This window comes from Myotis yumanensis, unplaced genomic scaffold, assembly GCF_028538775.1.
Source record: "Myotis yumanensis isolate MYYU_CA2020_CCGP unplaced genomic scaffold, mMyoYum1.0.hap1 SCAF_14, whole genome shotgun sequence".
Taxonomy (NCBI): Eukaryota; Metazoa; Chordata; class Mammalia; order Chiroptera; family Vespertilionidae; genus Myotis; species Myotis yumanensis.
The window spans coordinates 23,471,880-23,490,798 of NW_027223765.1; the positions used below are offsets into that span (position 1 = coordinate 23,471,880).

The 18,919-nt window shown below is 50.1% G+C and overlaps 1 protein-coding gene across 2 annotated transcripts in view; it reads right to left on the reverse strand.

Moving 5' to 3' along the window:
• Window positions 1–18,220, reverse strand: part of GALNT15 (polypeptide N-acetylgalactosaminyltransferase 15) — a 31,159-nt gene extending 12,939 nt beyond the window's left edge. For both annotated transcript variants that reach the window (XR_011473678.1, XM_070433356.1), the window contains exons 1-4: window positions 17,051–18,220; window positions 8,398–8,564; window positions 6,461–6,665; window positions 985–1,152 (exon numbers count right to left, since the gene is read on the reverse strand). Coding sequence is in view for 1 of the 2 variants with exons in the window: in XM_070433356.1 (XP_070289457.1) it covers window positions 985–1,152; window positions 6,461–6,665; window positions 8,398–8,564; window positions 17,051–17,580 (1,070 nt within the window). In the remaining variant the exon portion in view is untranslated. The remainder of the gene's footprint in view (window positions 1–984; window positions 1,153–6,460; window positions 6,666–8,397; window positions 8,565–17,050) is intronic.
• Between the last annotated feature and the right edge of the window lie 699 nt (window positions 18,221–18,919).

The window sequence follows — 18,919 nt, forward strand, 5'->3', positions numbered from 1 at the left end:
TGAACAAGTCCCCCCTGAAGCCCGCGCTGATGGCCAGCATCAACCTTCAGACAGGTGAACAGCCTTCAGGGGACTCCAGCCTCTCTGTTGAGTCATTTCCAGCCAGTCTAGTCTAGTGAAGTATGGTCCTGCTGAGGCCCCAGACCCTGGCGCAGAGACAACCAACCCTGCTGCTCCCTTTCACAATTTATGACCCACAGAATCCAAGAGCTTAATAAAATGGTTGTTTTACAGAACTCAGTTTGGGTTAGATTTGTTCTGTACCAGAAGATCTCTAGAACATCTACTTGGTTGTCCAAAAAACAAATACTTGAGAAGCAACCCATAAAATCAGATATATTTTGATACTTATGGTGCCTTAGCATTCACCTGTCTGAATTCTTCTTTTTTACTGAGAAAGGACCTGAAGCCAGGGAAATTCCAGTGTTACCTGGTGAGGCAGAGCTCGGTTAAGATCCCAGCTGAGGCTCTGCCAGGGTCTCACACTGGGATTTATTGAAGGTGTCTGGAAGAGCTTCGCCAACTCCATCAACATGACAATAATGACACAGCTGAGTGCCTGGCACTCTCTGAATGCTTTTTATATATTAAATCATTTAATCTTTTTTATATGCATTTTTTATTTCCTTTTTCAAGGTGAAAGGATTAAGAAGTATATTAACTCATTCAATCTTAACAACAACCCTATAAGGTTTATAATCATCACTGATGGATTATTATTTTTTCTTTTTCTTTTTCTTTTTTTTTATCACTGGTGGATTATTGATGCAGGTTCCCTCTGGGAAGGTGAGGATAGGTAGCTTGCTTTTATCTTGAACTTGCTCAGTCAGTCTTTTATCCTCAATTTACTAATGAGGAAACTGAGGCACAAATTAAGTAATTTGCTGAGAAACTGGGGGACCCTGGATTAGCTCCCAGACAGTCTGGCTGCCAAGTTCCTCCTGAGGAAGCAAAGGAGAAGCAGGATCCGTGACGGGGCCTCACCTGATGGGGCTGATGGGGGACAGGAGGGCCTTCCTTTCACTGTCCAACAAAGGCTCCCAGTGGAAATCCAGCTTCCAGTCCAGCACACCCCGCTGCAGGTCCTTGGAGGGGTAATACTGGAAAGTCTTCCAGTCAATCACATCTAGGACAGGAGACACCACCCGGCTCCTGGAAAGAATTGTAGGATCAAATAAGGAAGGCAAACCATTCCCTTGTAGGGGGATAGAAACATCATCTATACACGCTCTGCCCAACATGGCAGCCACCAGCCACATGAGGCTATTGGGCCTAAAATATGCAATCGAGATGTGGTAAAAGTGTAAAATACACATTGGATTTAGAAAACTTAGTATGAAAAAAAAGTTTAAAATCTCAGTAGTTTTTATATTAAAATGATATGTTAAAATTAATTTCATGATTTTTTTAAATTTTGTAATATGATGCCTAGAAACATTTAAATTCCATGTGATTCATGTTACTGGTCAGCAGTGTTCTAGAAAATATGTTTTTCCATAGAAAATTGGGGGCCCATTTCATTAAAGAGCATGCCTGCCCCTTTCTTTCTTTGAAAACCTCTGTGGACAGCACTGAGAATCAGGAAAATGGGGTCCTTGACTCAGCTCGCCACTAATGAGCTGTGTGGCCTTGGGACAGCTGTTGAGCTTCTCTGGGTCTCAGTTTCCTCGTTTGTAAAATGAGAGGTTGAACTGCTTCCCACAGAGGTCTTTCTCCGCTGTAGTGCTCCAGGACTACTAGTCTTGACTTTTAGGCGGTCTTTGATCTCTAAGAATTAGGGGGAAACTATGAACCCCTCCTCAGAAGAATAATCAAGTGCACATATACAAATATTGCACACAGATTCAGAGGGCCTATGGGCCTCTGCTCTAGGGTCTGTTCTTCCTCCCTGTAATCACAATACTTGACTGGCTTGAGGGCTCAGGATTGCCAGGCCTCAGAAGTGCCCCTGGTGTTAGTGTATGTATATGAGCACGTGGTGCCTACCAGCAAGCCAAGGTCCTGAGTTTAGATTTATTTGTTCATTTACTGATGCTGTTGGTGATTATATTTTATCCCTCCCCCCCCCCCCCCCCCGCTTTTTTTTGCACAGCCTGGCATGTAACCTCAGATAGGGTGATGTGGGAAATTGGTATAAGTCACAAACTCCACCTGTTAAAAAAAAACAGGTGATCACTCAGGTGTACCAGGAGCTACTCTCCTAACCAAGATCACATTTTTTTTCTGGCCTCTTTTGACTTCTTAAATCTTCTAAAATTTATGCCATGGGATGGGTCAGGCCCCAACTCAGGCATGGCTGGCAGGTGCCCTTCTAAGGAACATGAGGATCCTGGAAGGAGAGATGGAAGCCACGCGATTTACACTCCCATCAATTTCCATCTCTGATCTTTCATTTCGGAGACGGCCAGGGCTGGCATAGCCCTAGTGCTACAGAGAGAGCCAGGGTGGTCCTGAGATTCAATTATCTGTTTTAATCTGTGGCCTTAGTGACTGATGTTGTCGTGAGGAGTCTGGGATTTCGATTTAGAGCAAGGATCCCGATATGCTTTTCCTTCCCTTTGCACATTGTTCCCTCTGGCAGGTGAGGGGAACCTCATCCCACTTGGTGTCCACTACTCTGGGGCACAGTGCACCGACCTAAGAAAACTGAGAAGCAAGATCAAGGATGAAAGCAGGGCCCCCAGCCACACCTCTCCAGGTTCCACTTACTGGGGATGAACTGAGCAGACAGATGGATCTGGCCATTGGCAGAGCATTTTGTGGAATTTCAGAATCAAGAGCCAGGGAACCGTGTGGCTGATTTCTGAAGAATCCCATCAAATCTGTGCCATCTTAGTAATCATAACGGGACAAGAAAGGACATTGCACTTGAGCAACCACACAATCAATTCGTCCCAGACCTCTGAGCGGTGCCCTTTTGACAAAGTGTATGTTACTCTTTATCAGAAAATGAGAACTCCAAAATTTATCAGATGCCTGTTTTTGCTCTGTTTTGCTGGAAGCTTGGAGTCATGTGTAAAGCTCACTACTACTAACTGCATTATTGATTCCCAATGCTATCTTTTCCTGTTAAGTCTCCTTCTCCTTCTATTTTTAACCAGACACGTAGTGATTAATCATGAGCCTCTTTGAGTACATTTTGGATAGAGATGAAGAATAAAATGTCAGGGAAGGAAGTGAAAAACGTTTTCTGTTTTGGTTTTTATTCCCGTGGATCACAGCGGCTGCTTCACCAGGGCTGAGTTAGGGAGTAACGGCAGTCTAGTGACTCAGAAAGGGTGATTGAAAAACAAACAAACAAACCCAAACAGCCTTATATTTAGCTTTGGGTTTCATACCTACAAACGTGTCTGGTGTTCTTGGAATTCATTTAAAGCAAAATAGCAAAGCTACCCTGTTTGACTTGGAAGGAGCTAGAAGTGTCTGCTTACTCCATCATTCTCTCGTTTGCAAATTGAGTTTTAACCTCAGGAAGGTACAAGGTGGGTCCTCTCTTAAGCCTTTGTAAGCTCCAGGAGGTCAAGTGTTTGAATTTCAAGACCAACAGAGGCAGCTGAGCCTTCAGCCAGGGCTGGTTAATTGAAATACCGATCCTGGCCTGGCTTCCTCTCCATGTCCCGTCTTCTGTGCTCTGACCGAGTTTGGGTCACCCCATCCCTCATTCACAGCCTCTTGTGCACTTGGTTTTCCCTGGGCCCCAGTGTTCAGGTTCAGTTTTCAGAATATGAATGGGGGTGGGGGACACCAACAGCCCTTATCAGGTCAACTAATGAACTACCATCCAGATATTCAAGAGCTAACTGCAACCAACCTTAGCCACCAACCCTATTATTTCATCCCTTTCCTTTTTTCCTGGGCCTTAATGTTCTTCCAAGCCTACGATATGTGAAGCCATTTGGGAAGTTCACTCAAATGCTTGTTTGTAAAAAGCTTCTCATACTGAGAAGCAGAGGCTCTGAATTCTCTCTACACAGACCTCTTGTGGCTCAGTGAGACCCCAGGACTGGTGCTAGCCCCTCAGGACTCTGTCATGCTGGGGGGAGGGGGTGGGAAAATGTGTGGAGTAAGATGGGGCTTGGAGCATAAGACCCATAGAAGGCTGCTCTTCTGCTGGGCTAGGAGGCATCTTGGACCCGCTCCTGCTCCTCAGCATACACTCATACTCATGCACTCACACTTCTACACTCACACACTCCCTCATACACACACTCACTCATACACACTCACATACTCATGCACTCACTCACACTTCTACACTCACACACTCCCTCATACACACGCACACACACTCACCTGGGATTTTTCAGGCTGCCTTCTGTCAGTTAACCCCTCAAAGGGCAGAGAGGTGGGAGGTGGTCTGTACCCTGCCCTGGCTTGCTTCTCCCCACTGAGTAGGCTGAGCCCTGGCTGAACACTCAGTGACCTTAGGGCTGGTGTCTCTAAGATAGGGGACCAGCCCAATCTTCACGTGGGAAACAGCGCGGACAGACTCTTGAGCCAGGATCACCCATAAGATGGGAGCGCTTTTTAGCACTTCGCTAGGGCGTGCCTCTTCCTCCTTGGAAGTCTTCATTGTTCTCGAGCCCTGACTCTCATTCCTTGGCGTGGGTACCAGAGGGCAGTCAGCACAACGCAGTTGGCAGCTAGAATGACAGCTACTCTAGATTTTCATCCTTGTTCCTTTATGCAGAAGCCAGCTCCCAAGCACCACGTCCTACGACTGCCTTAAAAGCCTTGCTCCTAGAGAAACTGTCTGGGGCTGGGTGCAGTTATGAAGGCTGTGCATGCCCACGCCTAAGGAACGCCTCAAATACCATAGGCACTGTGCATTTGCATGTTTACTTCTGAATTTCTGGCAGCTAGCCTTAATGTGTCTTGTTCTAGCAAAAGGAGTATATTATGACACGTTTCTGAGGGATGGGAGTAAAGGGTCATGAGGAAGGGACTCTTTTTCTAATTCATACCACGTTGCCATATGGCTCTCAGCCTGTTCTGTGGGCAGGGGAACCAGGGCTAGTCGCCAGGCCCTGAATTCTCTGGCCAGGGTTTTGAGAAAGCCATGACTTTGAAAGAGTTGATTTGTGGCTTGTTACACTGTTTGCTCACCATTCCCACTCAACCTTGTTAATGAAAGCTCTTAAAGACCTCTCCTTGCTGTGGGGGCAACAGGTCCTCGCCTAGTGACAGACGCCTCTTGCCTGGAGCCTCAGAGGCAGCTGGGCCCTTTGCTCTCTCAAAGAGCAGCAGCTGTTAGGAGCTGTGCCTGATGGCTTCTCCCATTTTGCTCTGCTTGACAGGAGGTGGGGGAGTAAAGCAGGCCCTGAAAGGGGGCGCTCTCCCAGGCCACAGCACACAGAGCATCACTCTGTGCAGTGGGAAGAGATGAGAACGCAGACCCCGTTGGGCTACTTTTCTTTCAGACCTCACCTGTGAAGGCCTGCAAGCCTAACGCTGGGGCCAGAGAAGACCGAGCGCACAGGAAGCAGCGACAGGGTGTGGGGCGACCCACAGGCGTCAGATCACAGAACACTGGACCTGAGCAAGGAGCCAAGCCAGGATGGATCAAGAACCAGATGCACACGGGGGAGTGGGGAGATATGAGAGAGAAAGAGAGAGAGAAGAGGAAGAGCCAGGAAATTAGAATTTTATGGACTCACCACCTCTTAACTATGGAAGCCTTCTCAGGAAGCCCCGTTTTATTTATAGCTGAGGAAACAGAGGTATTGCCAAGTTCTTTTCCCTCCGCCTAGGGTGAGAAATCTCCAGCTCTGTGAAAATGGTGCCGATGTGAGAAGCAGACATCATGAGGGACTGGTTTTAATCACTGTTTTAACGCATGTCTCACAACCAGGGGTGGGCATGACTAAATGTTTCTCCCCAATCCACTTCTCCAATTCTTTTCTAAAAATTCATATACAATAAAAAGAGCAGTAGACCCGGAGTGTGTCTAACAGCTCCAGAGTGTGTGCAGGCCTCACACACCTGCTCGCCTCCCTGAACCCCCACTGCCCTGTGAAATGGAGCCAAAAATATCTGCCTGAGGCATCTGAAAAGAGTCCAGTAGGGTTACTAGTATACATAAGGCTTAATGATATTATACTGACTTCCTAAATGTCCAAATAAAGGAGCAGAGGGAATAGCCCGGCTGTCAAGTGGCTATCTCTATGACTTATTTGCCCTCCCTGAACTCAGTACTTTTTAAAAAAATATATTTTTATTGATTTCAAAATATATCTCAATATATTTAAGATATTTTTATTGACTTCCCTGTGCTTCTTAATGATGAGAGAGAATCATTGATCGGCTGCCTCCTGCACGCCCCCTGCTTGGGACCCAGTTGCAACTCAGGCATGTGCCCTTGACCAGAATCAAACCAGGGACCCTTCAGTCCGCAGGCCAACGCCTAGACCGTTTCTCCCTCCTCCCACCTCTGGCTCCCCAAACCCCAGTGGGTGATTACCTGTCACCAGCTATTCTGCTGAGGAGGGGCTCCAGCCAGCCCGGGTGGCACTCGCAGTGGGAGTCCATGAAGACCAGCACGTCCCCAGTGGCCCTGGTGGCGCCCAGCATCCGGGCCCCGATGGCACCGAGGTGCTTGCTGCTCCTGAGCAGCCTCACCCCCTCCAGCCTGGCCACATACTCGCTGAGAGCGGTCTTGAGCTGTCCTGGAACCGACAGGGCCGTGGTCAGTACAACATTTCACCACTGGACTGGTGCATTTCTCAGTGGTAAATGTTGTGCTGATTTATTCCTTTGTAATTAATTTTTGGGTAAGTTTGTTAGCTGCAAGTTCATTCCCTAGAGGAGGATCTCTATTCATGAAACTGTTAAAATTTCTGAACGTGGACGTCTGAGAACCAGTCCCTCCGTGACACCCCTCTACTGAGCAATGACCGTCCTTTTCCCCAACATTCATTCTCTCCTCCACTGTATTAACAGAATCTTGCTTCTGTTCAGAGCAGCCAGGAGCACTTACCTACCAAGACTTCTTGCTGCTAGTAAGTAGCCTTTTGACCCAATTCTGGTAAAAATATACAAATAAGGGGATTCTGAAAAAACTATTGTTTTACCGAATTTTTCTAAACTCAGCTGGTCTCTGCCTTTTCACTCTTTTCCTGCCCAAAATATGGATGTGATGCCCAGAGGTAGAGCAGCATCATTGTGATTAGAGGCCAACAGCCACACTCCGTGTGTGGAGAAGGAAAGCAGAAGGAGCTGAGGACAATGGAGGTAGCTCACATCCCCAGGGCCCAGCTCCTTTGCCTCTACACACGAAAGGAGAAGAAAAGTCTCCCCAGTTCATCAGCTGACGGGGTAGGGACCACAGGTGTGCTCTTGAGAGAACTCGGCCCCAGCTGAGGGTTTGGAGACTCTGAACACATTCACCAGCCAACCCAGCTTAGTCCAGGACCTACTCTTTCGTCTGCCTACTATGCAGCTGACGGGATTCAGTAACCCCGGGCACTCCCGAGGCCTCCGGCTAATCTGACTCCCTGCCAGGGCCAGACTGGCTGAATTCCCAGCATGAGGAACTTCGGAAGAACTAACAGAGGCACCTGGCCACTCTGTCCTGTCCTCTGTCTTTCCCCTTAGAAAGCACTTTGCAGACCTCACAAGTGCCTGGCTTCCCTTGGAGCAGTCTGATCTCCCCACAAGGCCAGGAAGGGCTCTGTAGGCCATTTAGTTGAGCCAGAAATACAGTCCTCCGGCCCCAGCCAAAGACTAGAGCAGTGGTGCTCTCAAAGTTTGGTCCAGAGACCAGCAGTATCGGCATCACCTGGGAGCTTGTTAGAACTACACAGTATTGAGCCCAATACCAGGCCCAAGAGCTCTGGGGTGGGCCTGGAGAGCAGTTTTAACAAGCTTGCTAAGCGATTCTTGAGAGCCGGTGCCCTGGAAGTCAGGCAGGGGGTTCCTCTGTCTCCATCGTCCTTTAGGTACTCAGCCATGCCGTGGCTGGTCCCCACTCCTGAGTTCCTGCCAGTGGAAACATTCGAGCAGAATCTGCAGGTTGGGGCTCTGGGCCTGACTCCGCTGCACTTGGCATAACTCAGCTCCGGTCAGTTCTCTTCTCTGGACCCCAGTTTCCTCACCTGGGAAGTGAGTGGGACTGTGAGGAGGTCAGGGCTCAGGGGAGAGATCCAAGGGGCCCAGGCTGGAGCGACCTTCCCGAGACTCTCACCTTGCTCGTCTTCTTCACGGTTTCTATCCTGTTCCCTCATTTCTAAACTGGTGGCCCCGGGGGCTCTGCAGTCATGAATTACCTGCACCTGAATTCTCATCTGGAGGTCCGCTTCTGGGAACTTTTCCTAAACAGGTTCCAGACCCCCGTGTTTGCATGGGAACCCCCCAGGATTCCCTCCCGCCTGGTGGAGCCTGGAGGAAGCCCACAGCCACCTTGCTGGCTAAGGTCGTCCACGAGGATGACCTCCTTCAGGAAGGCCCTGGGCGCCGTGTCCAGGATGCTGTGCACCGTCCTCAGGAGGGTGGACCAGGCCTCGTCGTGGAAACAGAGGATGACGCTGGCCGTGGGCAGACTGTCCTCAGGGTGCTGCTGCAGACACCTGCAGGGACAACAACTGGGGATCATGGGAAGAAAGGCCATAGAAAGTGTCCAACGTCCTTGAACTCACTCCCCAGGCCCTGGCTGTGGCTGCTCCAACCACATGCTTCGCCTCCCAACTCTACAGCTCTCCCTGAGTTTTCTTAAAATCCCCACACAGAGAGCCCAGGTCGCCCCCACAGCAGTGCCGTGTACCACCTCCCAGCCTCTCAGTCCTCGGAGCCCAAGAGCTCCTTTCCAGTGTTTAATCCACGCCTTTCTCAGAAGAGTGGAACGGTGTTGCCACCATTCTTAGCAGATGACTGTCCTAATCTGTAAAGATGGGAATGAATTGTCATAGGCAGTTAGACAGACATGAGCAGAGCAAGGACAATGGGCCAGAAACAGAAGGTCACCAGGATGGAAAGTCCCAGGTGCCTAGCGATGGACAGTCAATTGTAGGGTGGACCTCGCCCCCAGGGTGACTTTTCCTCCCTATTGATAACATCTAGGCCTCAGTTGTATTTCAGCTCCAGGCCCAGATAAGCAACAAAATCAGCCATGGCTGACATCAGGATCAGCTGCATTGAATAATGACACATGGTCTAGTGCTGGCCAATCAATCAGTGGAGACCACAACTCTGAAAGGACACACCTGGAAAACTGCTGAATATTCTATTGAGATCTTTGCTGGGGACGTCCCCTAAAACCTCCACCCTTAAAACCCTTAGGACAGAGGACCCAGTGTCCCCTCCCCTCCCCTCCCCTCCCCTTCCCTTCCCTTCCCTTTCTTTCCCTTCCCTTCCCTTCCCTTCCCTTCCCTTCCCTTCCCTTCCCTTCCCTTCCCTTCCCTTCCCTCCCCTCCCCTCCCCTCCCTTCTCCTTCCCTTCCCTCCCCTCCCCTCCCTTCTCCTTCCCTTCCCTCCCCTTCCCCCTTTCCTTACCCTCCCCCTCCTGGGCCCAGGCACATTACCTTTAGCTTCCTCAGTCCCAAGCTCGGAGGGTCCTTCCTTTACCTCTATAGCTTGTTTCCTAAGCCCATTTCTTGTAGGAATTACTTTGTCTACCCCCATAATTTACCCAGTAAATGTTTTCTTATAGTTTGGGTCTGGACTCTGAGTTCTTTCCTAGCCAGAACCCAAGTATTGAGGTCGCTGAACCAAGGTTTGGTCTGACCCCACCGGTCTAACACCTGGTGCCATTCTCGCCGCCTACAGCAGAAGGATATGTTACCAATCTCTTAGAGCTGTTGTGAGACCTACATAGGATGACGTACATAAGTGTCCGAGGAATAGTAATTGTCATCCATTTAAGGGCAGGGACATATTTCTTTATTTTTGTATTCCTAAAACCTAGCATAGCACCGGGCACATAATAAATGTTTATTATTATTATTATTATTGAAGAAGGGACAAGGATTAGACATTTATGAATGTCAACAACGTGCCGGACACTGTGCTAGGCCCTTCACTTACTTAAGAGCATATTCACCCTGTAATAAGTCTGTGGCTTGGGCTATTTTACCCCATTTTACAGATGGGAAAACTGAGGCTCGTTAGAAGGCAATACTCATTAAAGGCCACATTATCGATAAATGGCAAAGCTGGATATTTCCCTTCAGAGCTGTCATGCACTTTCTGCTTTGCTGGCTCATGGTTGGATAGAAGGGGTGCATGGTGTTACCTCTGCCAGGAGGCTGGTTCCCTCCTTCATCCAGGGGAATAGGAAGCTCTGTACTTGCTTGGCATTGTACAAGATTTTGAGTGAGTCCACAGTATAATAACCTGATACATGGAACTAGGTGTGGCTTGCAATTGTTCACAAAGGGCACTTCCCTAAAATACCTTTTCAAGGGTCTTCTTTCTAGGTTTTAGCTGTTAAAACCACATCTCTCCTCAGAGGGGTATTTGCTTTTGAAAGGGGTTGTCTCAAGGACTCCAAGCTTCCAACATCTAAAGGCACCTGTGATGATGGACCTGTAGGCAGAATGACAACCAGACTGGCTCTGCCTAAGGGTCTCCAAGCCTCAGGTTCTCTCTGCCAGGTGGGGGTGCATGGTCCCCCTGCCCTACCTGGACTGCAGCTCTGCTGAGAGAACCAATGAGGCACTGCACACGTGACCATGGAGAGGAGCCTTGGATAAATATGTACTTTCATTGTTAAACAATGGGGCTAGCTACTTTCTTTGTCCTTCAACCAGATAGCTGGTACATATTTTACTACCTCAGTTTGTACACACACACCCACGTGTCCAAAGGCCCAGTCTGACCTCACTTGTCCATCTTCTGAGTGGCAGCAGGGGAGAGGAAAGATCTAGGGCTTTGGAATCGAATCAGCCTGGCTTTGAATCCTGGCTCTGCTGTCTACAACCCCAAATTAACAAGCACAAGGATGCTGATACCCTTCTGCAGCCCGGGGGTGCTGCCCGGATTAAAGGGGATCATCCTGGCCCAAGAGAGCTGCTCAGGAAATGTTAGCTTTGTATCCTCATTCTCCCAGATCACGGGCTGTGTTTACGCACAGATGCTTGCCCTCTCTTCATGCGGCTCCAGGATCCCCTGTGAGCTCAGAAAATGCATTTGGATGGTGACTGGAAGAGAGTGAGTCACAGCGTTGCACCAGATGGCCTGGCTGTGGCACCAACGCCCCCCGCCTTCCCATTGCCAGGCCACAGTAGAAAGGTTTCTGCAAGGTTTTCTGAGGCTATTTTGGGGTTACTGACCCCCAGCTCCTACCAGATCAGCAGAGCGCCTCATTCAGGGGACTTCCATATCTCAGTTCTGAGCCCACCATGTAACGGCCTGGCTGCTTGTCTGTATCCCCCCCACCCCTCCCCCCGTGTCCCCCAGGCTCCTTGGGGCCGGGCTGGGTCTTGCTCACCTTCTCACCTTTAATAACTGCTACATAAATACTTGTTCAGTGAATGAAAGAAGACACTGTTCTTGCTCTCAAGGAATGTATAGGCTGGTTGCAGATACCAACAGGAGAGTAATACCTTACAGCCAATTTCCTACATTCTGAGGAAATGTTCAGCCCATCTTGGGCTGTAGTTGATGTGGCTCATCTTGGGAACACCAACTTCTGAGCCAGGCCCTGGGGGACAAGGGCTGGGACCCAGCCTGGAGATGATCCCTTAGAGCAAAGGTAGGGATTTCTTTTTCTGCCAAGGGCCATTTGGATATTGATAACATCATTCTCGGGCCATACAAAATTATCAACTTAAAAATTAGCCTGGTATTTGGTCAAACATTTAATCAACTCACCCTAAAACCAATGATTTCATGAGCCTATATGGCCCACAGGCCTGACATTCCTGCCCCCGCCTTAGAGGGATGGACAAAGGAGCTTACGAATGAGCGAGAAGTGTGGGGAGGGCTGGAGCCAGCAGTTGAGGCTGATGCGGCCAGCCTGGCGTTCCTCACAGTGGAGACAAGTCATGTAAGGGGCACGAAGTCCCCTCCTCTGAAGTCTCACAGCCCCTTTCTGAAGGGACTCTGGCCAACCTTGGCCTTGCTCTGATCCCGGCCCCTGGAAATATGTAAGCAGTTTCTACGACTTTCCAGATAATTCCAGTGTGCCCCCTGAGTTTGTGATTTATTTAGCAGCCCCAGGAGCAGAACATAATTGTCTGGTCAGAGAAAGGACAATGATGTGAAGCCCACAGCTGCCTGCTTCAACCTTTCTCCATCTTTCCAGCCCACTCCTGGGTCCTATGCCCAAGGATACGATAAGGGCAACTTCTGTTTGGACTTGAATCCTGGCTGAAAACTCATCAACATTTTGTCTGATTTGAGCTACAACCTCATGCAAGGGTGTTACCTCCCTTTTACAGTTGAGGCTCAGAGAGGTTGAGTGATTATACAAAGTCACACAGGAAGAGGTGATGCCAGGATTCAACCCCAGGCCCACTGTTCCATGTGACTTTGATTTAGTCACAATGTGAGTATATAAACCAGGGTAACATGGGCCCAACCACAAACACAAGTTTACAAGTTGATGGAAGCAGGTAGGACATTTATGTTCAAGTACAAAACCCCCGGTAAGGAGGGGGACTATCTTCCTCTCTGCTTCTCTTCTCTACTTTCCAATCCCAGCACTACTTCCTCCATGGAACTTACCAGAACTCTACTACCTCTCCACTCACTTTCACTCACTTCGTATACCAGTGGTTCCCCAAACTGTCTTGCATCACCTCTAAAAATTCAGATCTCTGGGCTCCAACTCGCAACTATGCAGTCTGCAGTGGCCGGGTCTGAAAACCTACGTTTTAAATAAGCAATCTGTGGGAATCTAACACGCATGCAGTTTCGGGCACCAGTGATGTAGCCCCTTACTAATCAAAAGTATGGTCTGTGCACCAGCAGTGCTGGTACCAACTGGGAGCGAGATAGAAATGTAGCGCCTTGAGCCACACCCCTGGCCTGTCAAATTAGACCCTGCGTATGAACAAGATGCCCGGGTGATTTGCATGCACCGTACAGTTTGAGAAGCACGTCTCTGTCCAACCTGCTCAGCATCAAGAGTGTCCTAGGTCAGCAGCAGCAGCCTCACCAGGAACTCACAGAAGTCAAATTCCTAGACCCCACCCTAGACCTACTGAGTCGGAAACTGTAGGAGTGGAGGCCATGCCTCTAGGTGTTCTGATGCAGCCACTGCTTGGAGGAGAGACCACAAAGCACTTTCTCCATTGGGATCCTCTTTGATCCAGGACATCAATTGTCCTACGCTGGATTCCAGGACGATCAAAGGAGAGCTAAGCCTGGAAGAGTGCTGAGAGCTGTCAACACCTTTGACAGCAGCATTGAAGGGCGGAGCCTATCTTAGTCCTCAGCCTGCTCCATCCTGGGCCCTTCTTTTTATTTCATCTACATATTCATGCCTGCCCCTGCCCCCAGGACCCTCTCCTCCACACTCACTGCAAAACCATCCCACTGTGTTTCATTGTGCCCTGTGATGAAACGCCCAGGTGGCTCCCAACTCCTCAGTGATAAACATACTCTGCTGTTCTCCCTGTGGGACCGGTCGGTGTGAGTGCTCCCCATCTTATAGATGGAAAAACTTGAGATGCTTCCGGCCCATGTGACTTGCCCAGGAAGTACAACATGGAGATGAAGAGCGTGACTTTGGTGTCAGACACACCTGGTCACATAACCTGGCCCCAGTCCCTCCACCTTTCTGTGCCTCAGATTTCACATCCATAAAACAGAGAGGCTATTACCTACCTTATAGGCTTGTCATGAACATTAAACAAACGAATACCATTTGGTAGAATCCCTAGCACATAGTATGTGCTCAATAAATGTTCACTATAGTTTTACCTCTCCTTCCAGAGAGACTGCCTTTTGATCTTTTACACTGATTTTTTCTGTGTTGGTTCTGCATTATTGGTAACTCTCCTTGTGCCCCATCTTCATTGACCTCCAGCAATGACCCTACAGGTACTTAGCAAAGGCCTGTGGCCTGGACGCGTGAAATGAGCAAAGGCCAGGGCCTGTTTGGGCTTGTGGTGCGGGAACTGGGGTCAGCGGAGATTGTCTGGGTTAGGAGTCAGGATGGGCTTGCAAGAAGCTCTGGAGTTGATGGTGGTGCGTGGCTCACTACAGCAGGGGCAGAGCTGTGGGATGTCTAGTGTTCTGGTTCTGGAGAGAAAGCAGCAGTGCAGGGCCTGCAGATAGTAGGTGCTTAATATACATCTGTTCTTTTATGGGTCTATTTTGGCCTGGTTTTAAAGAGGTGGGAGGAGGGGAGTCCTGTCACCCTGGAGGGAGGGTGTGTGTGGGGTGTGTGTGGGGGGGGGGGGGGGGCGGTTATTGTCTCGCCTTACAGAGAATCCCTTATGTGTTCTAGAGGGCTGCTGGGAAGGGGCGTCTCCAGTGCCTGAAGTGCAGCCAAGTCTTGGGCAGCACAGGCTACACGGACCAGCTGCAGCCAGCAGAGGGCGCCTCACACCTCCAGACAGAGCTGGTTGGTGGTGGGAGGGGGGCGGGGAGGGGCGGTGGTCCTGCGAGAACCCTGGAAAGCTGGGGGTGAGGTGACCAACTGTCCGGGTTTGCCTGGGACCTATAGGGGCTTTCAGTGCTAAAATCAGTAAAGTCCCAGGCAAACTGAAATGAACTGGTTACCCTGGCTTGAAGAAGCAACTTCTAAAATGGTGCACACACACACACACACATGCACACATACATACGTACACATCACACACAACACAAAATGTACCCATGTTTGCACCACACACATGCACAGCACACACCCACACACTTCATACCACCAGCATGACACACGCAGCACTTTTATACACATACACATGCTATAAATTTGCCCACACTTGCACCATACACACAACACATCCGTGCACTTCACATCACATACATTATACACACAGCACATTTGCACATGTACACATATATCACTCACACAATACATTTGTAATGCACACGAAGCAGATGCAATGCACACACTTGCACAATATACACACAAGCACATCATATACTTGCTACAGGCTCACAACATTACATGTACACACATATCACAAAAACATGAAAAACAAACATTGCATTGCAAAACATACATGTGTGCGTGACACATGTACACATCGCATCACATAATACATGCATGTATCATGCATGTTGTAACACATATAAATACTAACTCATCCATAACACATACTCACATGATAACATATGGCACAGCTCATACCTGTTCACATCACAACACATACACAACACACATGGGCATCACATATTGTACTACTCACATGTACTATGTACAACCCATTCAATATACATACAACATAATACACACACAACACATGCACACACACAAAGCACACACAACACATGCACAGACACACACATAATGCACTCACAGATATGCATGTGCACAGCACATTTGCATAATGCAACACACATAGTCACACACACACACACACCCCTTTGGTAACCAGAGACCTTTTGTTTGAGGCAATGTTGCTTTTCTACAAAGTGAGGATACTCATTCTTGCTCTAGGCCAGTGAAAAAATGTATGAACAGAATTTTAAAACTATATTCACTCACTCAGCGATCATTTCTTTACTGTGTGCTGGGACCTGTGGGCTCACTGCATGGCAGGGGAAGCAGGCACTGAACAGCCAACACATCAATGCCCATTCAGCTTCAGATGTAATGAGTATGATGAGTTAACACTCCAGAGAGCACAAAACTGCAAGGGGCTGGGCCTGGCTGGGCCTGGGAGTTTCCTGAAAAGGGCTTTTAAAGCCAAGACCTGAAGTCATAACAGCAGGGTTGGGACGAGGGGGAGGTGAGTGTGACACCCAGGCACACAGTGTAAGGAGGTGTCCCTCCCATGTGCTGTCTTGCATTTGCACAATCCTGAGAGTGAGTGGCCGAGTAGCCAGGCAGAAAGGACCCCATGAGGGATCGAGGAGTTCGCGGTCCTGCTCCCAACTGCTGCTCTACGCGGATCCTCTCACCAGGAGGGGTGGAGGGGGGGCGGGGCTTGCTTCCCAGGAAACTCTCTGGGCTCTGGGAAGACCTGTGGCTCATAGGGTAGGGACCTAGGTCACCCACACTAACCAGCTGCATTGCTCCCCTCTCTGCAGCCAGCCTGGTGATGGTGGGAGGCGGGGGAGGAAGCAGGCATGTACAAGATGAGCCCGTCATCTCCTGGGCACAGCCAGCATGTCATCTCACTTTGCACCCTGCTCCTAGGGTGCGGTCCCCCTGCTGGGTTAGATGGCATCAGTGCTCCTGGGCACTGGAATCGTCCCTTTATAGTCTAGTGGACCAAGGAGGGTGGCATAGAGTGGCGGTTCAGGCAGACTGGCCTGCTTTGGCACCTGCTAACTGTGTGACTATGGGGAAGTCACTTGGCCTCTCTGTGCCTTATTTTCCTACCTATAAAATAGGCATGATGGTAAGACTAGCACCCATCCAACAGAGTTGTAAGGCCCTTGTAAGCTAATATGTGAAACGTTCTTAGATTAAAGCCAGGCACATGGCAAGACCCACCCACGTGTTAGCTGCAATTGCTGTTTTGATCCAAAATAAAATCGAACACTGACAACAACCATAATATCAAAATGGACAGGAGCCACAGTGTGAGAACTGGAAGGTGCCTTGGAGAACATCTGCCCAGGGCCCCTCTGATTCTGTAGATAAAGCTGCTTGACCTGCTAATCCAGAGACAGAAGGACTAGAACCCAGGGTGGGGAAGAGATGGAGCAACTAAGAGCTGCGCCCTTTCTGCTCTCTAGGAAGGTGGTTCTCACCTGGAGGGCTGGTTAGATAAGACCCCGGCACCCCACCCAGGGTTTCTGACTCAGGGAGGTCTGGGCGGGGTCTGAGGCTGCTTTTCTAACAGGTTCCCGGTGATGCTGCTGCTGCTGGTCCAGGGGCCACACCTAGTGAGGCGCTGCCCTAGGGACAGTGAGGCAAGTGCAGAACGCTTGCACCCCGCCTTTGCTGATAGCACCCCAGTACCTGGCAAAGGGGAAGCAGGGGCCTTACTTACAGCGGATGCCGTACCTCGGGCAGCGCCCTCTGCAGGGGGATGCGGGCGCTGAGCGTCTCCTCCAGGCTGAGCGTGGTCAGCGCATCTTCTTCAGATGCCTCCTCGTCCTCCTCCTCCGCCCCCCAGTCCTTCTCTGCGGCCTCCTGGTCCAGCCTCCTGCTCGACTGCTTGATGAATCGGTAGCTGCCACCTCTCCTGCCCTGGCTCTGGTTCCTTCGGACCCTGGGTGAGGCCACGGCCATGAGGAGCTGATCCTCCCGCAACGAGATCAAGGGCGGCAGGCCCTCCAAGGGCCCGTAGTCTTGGTCCTCATCCTCGGACTCCAGCACCCATTCCTGGGATTCCCCAAAGTCCAGGCGGTACCCAGCGTCAGGGCTGTGCTCAGCGGCCTGGGCCGTGACGGCCTGGTCCAGGGCCTGCGGGGGAGGGTGCAGCACAGCCACCATCAGCAGCACGCACCCCAGCATCAGGAAGAGCAGCAGGAACTGCAGTCTGCATGGTCCGTGCCTGCATCGCTTCCTTAGGAGCATGTTGCCGGAACTTGCCAAATGCAACAGGTCATGTTCAAGTTTGCTGTCGCCTCCTGCTCCAGGATCCGTGGAGCTTGCAGCAGAACTGGGCTCCTGGTTCCACCTGGAAGTTTTTGGACAATCACTTCACCTGCTCCTTTGATGCCGTCTGCCATGTACCAACAGCGTGTGTAAGGCCAGCTCCCACTTACAGTCTGAAAGCCTCGGGACCCAAGGCCCACCCCGGGTCCTCTCTGCGTGGGTTTCTTTAATTGCCTTCGAAAAGCCCATTCACGGGGACTTCAAATTAAATTGTTTGGCCCCCTTTTCTCCTTGGGAAAAAGCAATGATTCCATTCTGCTCAGGTGTCTAATCCCATGTGTTTCGTTTCCCCCCTTGCACGAGTGGTCAGGTTGCTATGCGATGTCCGGGGGGAGCTGGTGAGTCCTCCCTCCAGCAGTGCTGACAGCGGTCGTGCTGGACGCTTCAAGTCAGGTCAGATCAACAGATGAGAAGCCGGCAGGCAGTGCCTGATTTCCTTTCACACATAGCTCCGCGCGCAGCCCGGAGCCCTCTGCCAGACACAGCCCGAGCCAGGCATGCGCCTCGCTCCTGGTCCTAATGCCCTCACTGTTCCCAGGCTCTGCACACCCCATGGAACACAGCTCCAGAGGAAAATTAAAGTCGTCACTGCTAGGACCAGACCCAAACAGAAACATGCCAGGGGCACAGATTTGAATCCTGTTCCTAGGAAGACTTCTTGCCCCACCCACAGGGGCAGGAAGGAGTATTCCCTCCTGATTTCAGAAAGGCTGCACATGCGAAGAGCTAGCTGTCTATTTGCACCCTCAGCCTCCCACAGGTGATCTGGGAAGCTAGACCGGACTCTTCCTACCTTCCCAGACACAGCTGTTACCTGTTCCTTCTGAAAATGAGGAAAGCGGGTGGTGGGGGGGGGGGGGGGGGGGGGGATGATGCTCCCCTGCCCACAAGAGCATCTGAATGCCTACTATGTGCTGGCCACTGAGGGGGAGTGCTACTGGAAGCAGAGTGGCATGCTCCTTCATTTGTAAAACTTCGTTCAACCAACAAATATTAATGAGCACCTACCATGTGCCCAGACTGTTGTGGGGACTGGGAGTGCAGCAATGAATAGAACAGACCAAAATGTGTGCCTCTTGGAGCTTATAATCTAGTGGGAGAGACAGATAATTCATTAAAATCTACAGTGGGTTAAATGGTGGTAAGTGCTGAGGAAAAAATGTAGCAGGGAAAGGTCTTGGGAATCATGGGCCAGGGGTTGGAATTTGTTATGGGATGAGGCCACAACATTAGTAATAAAGAAACAGACTTTCCGGAG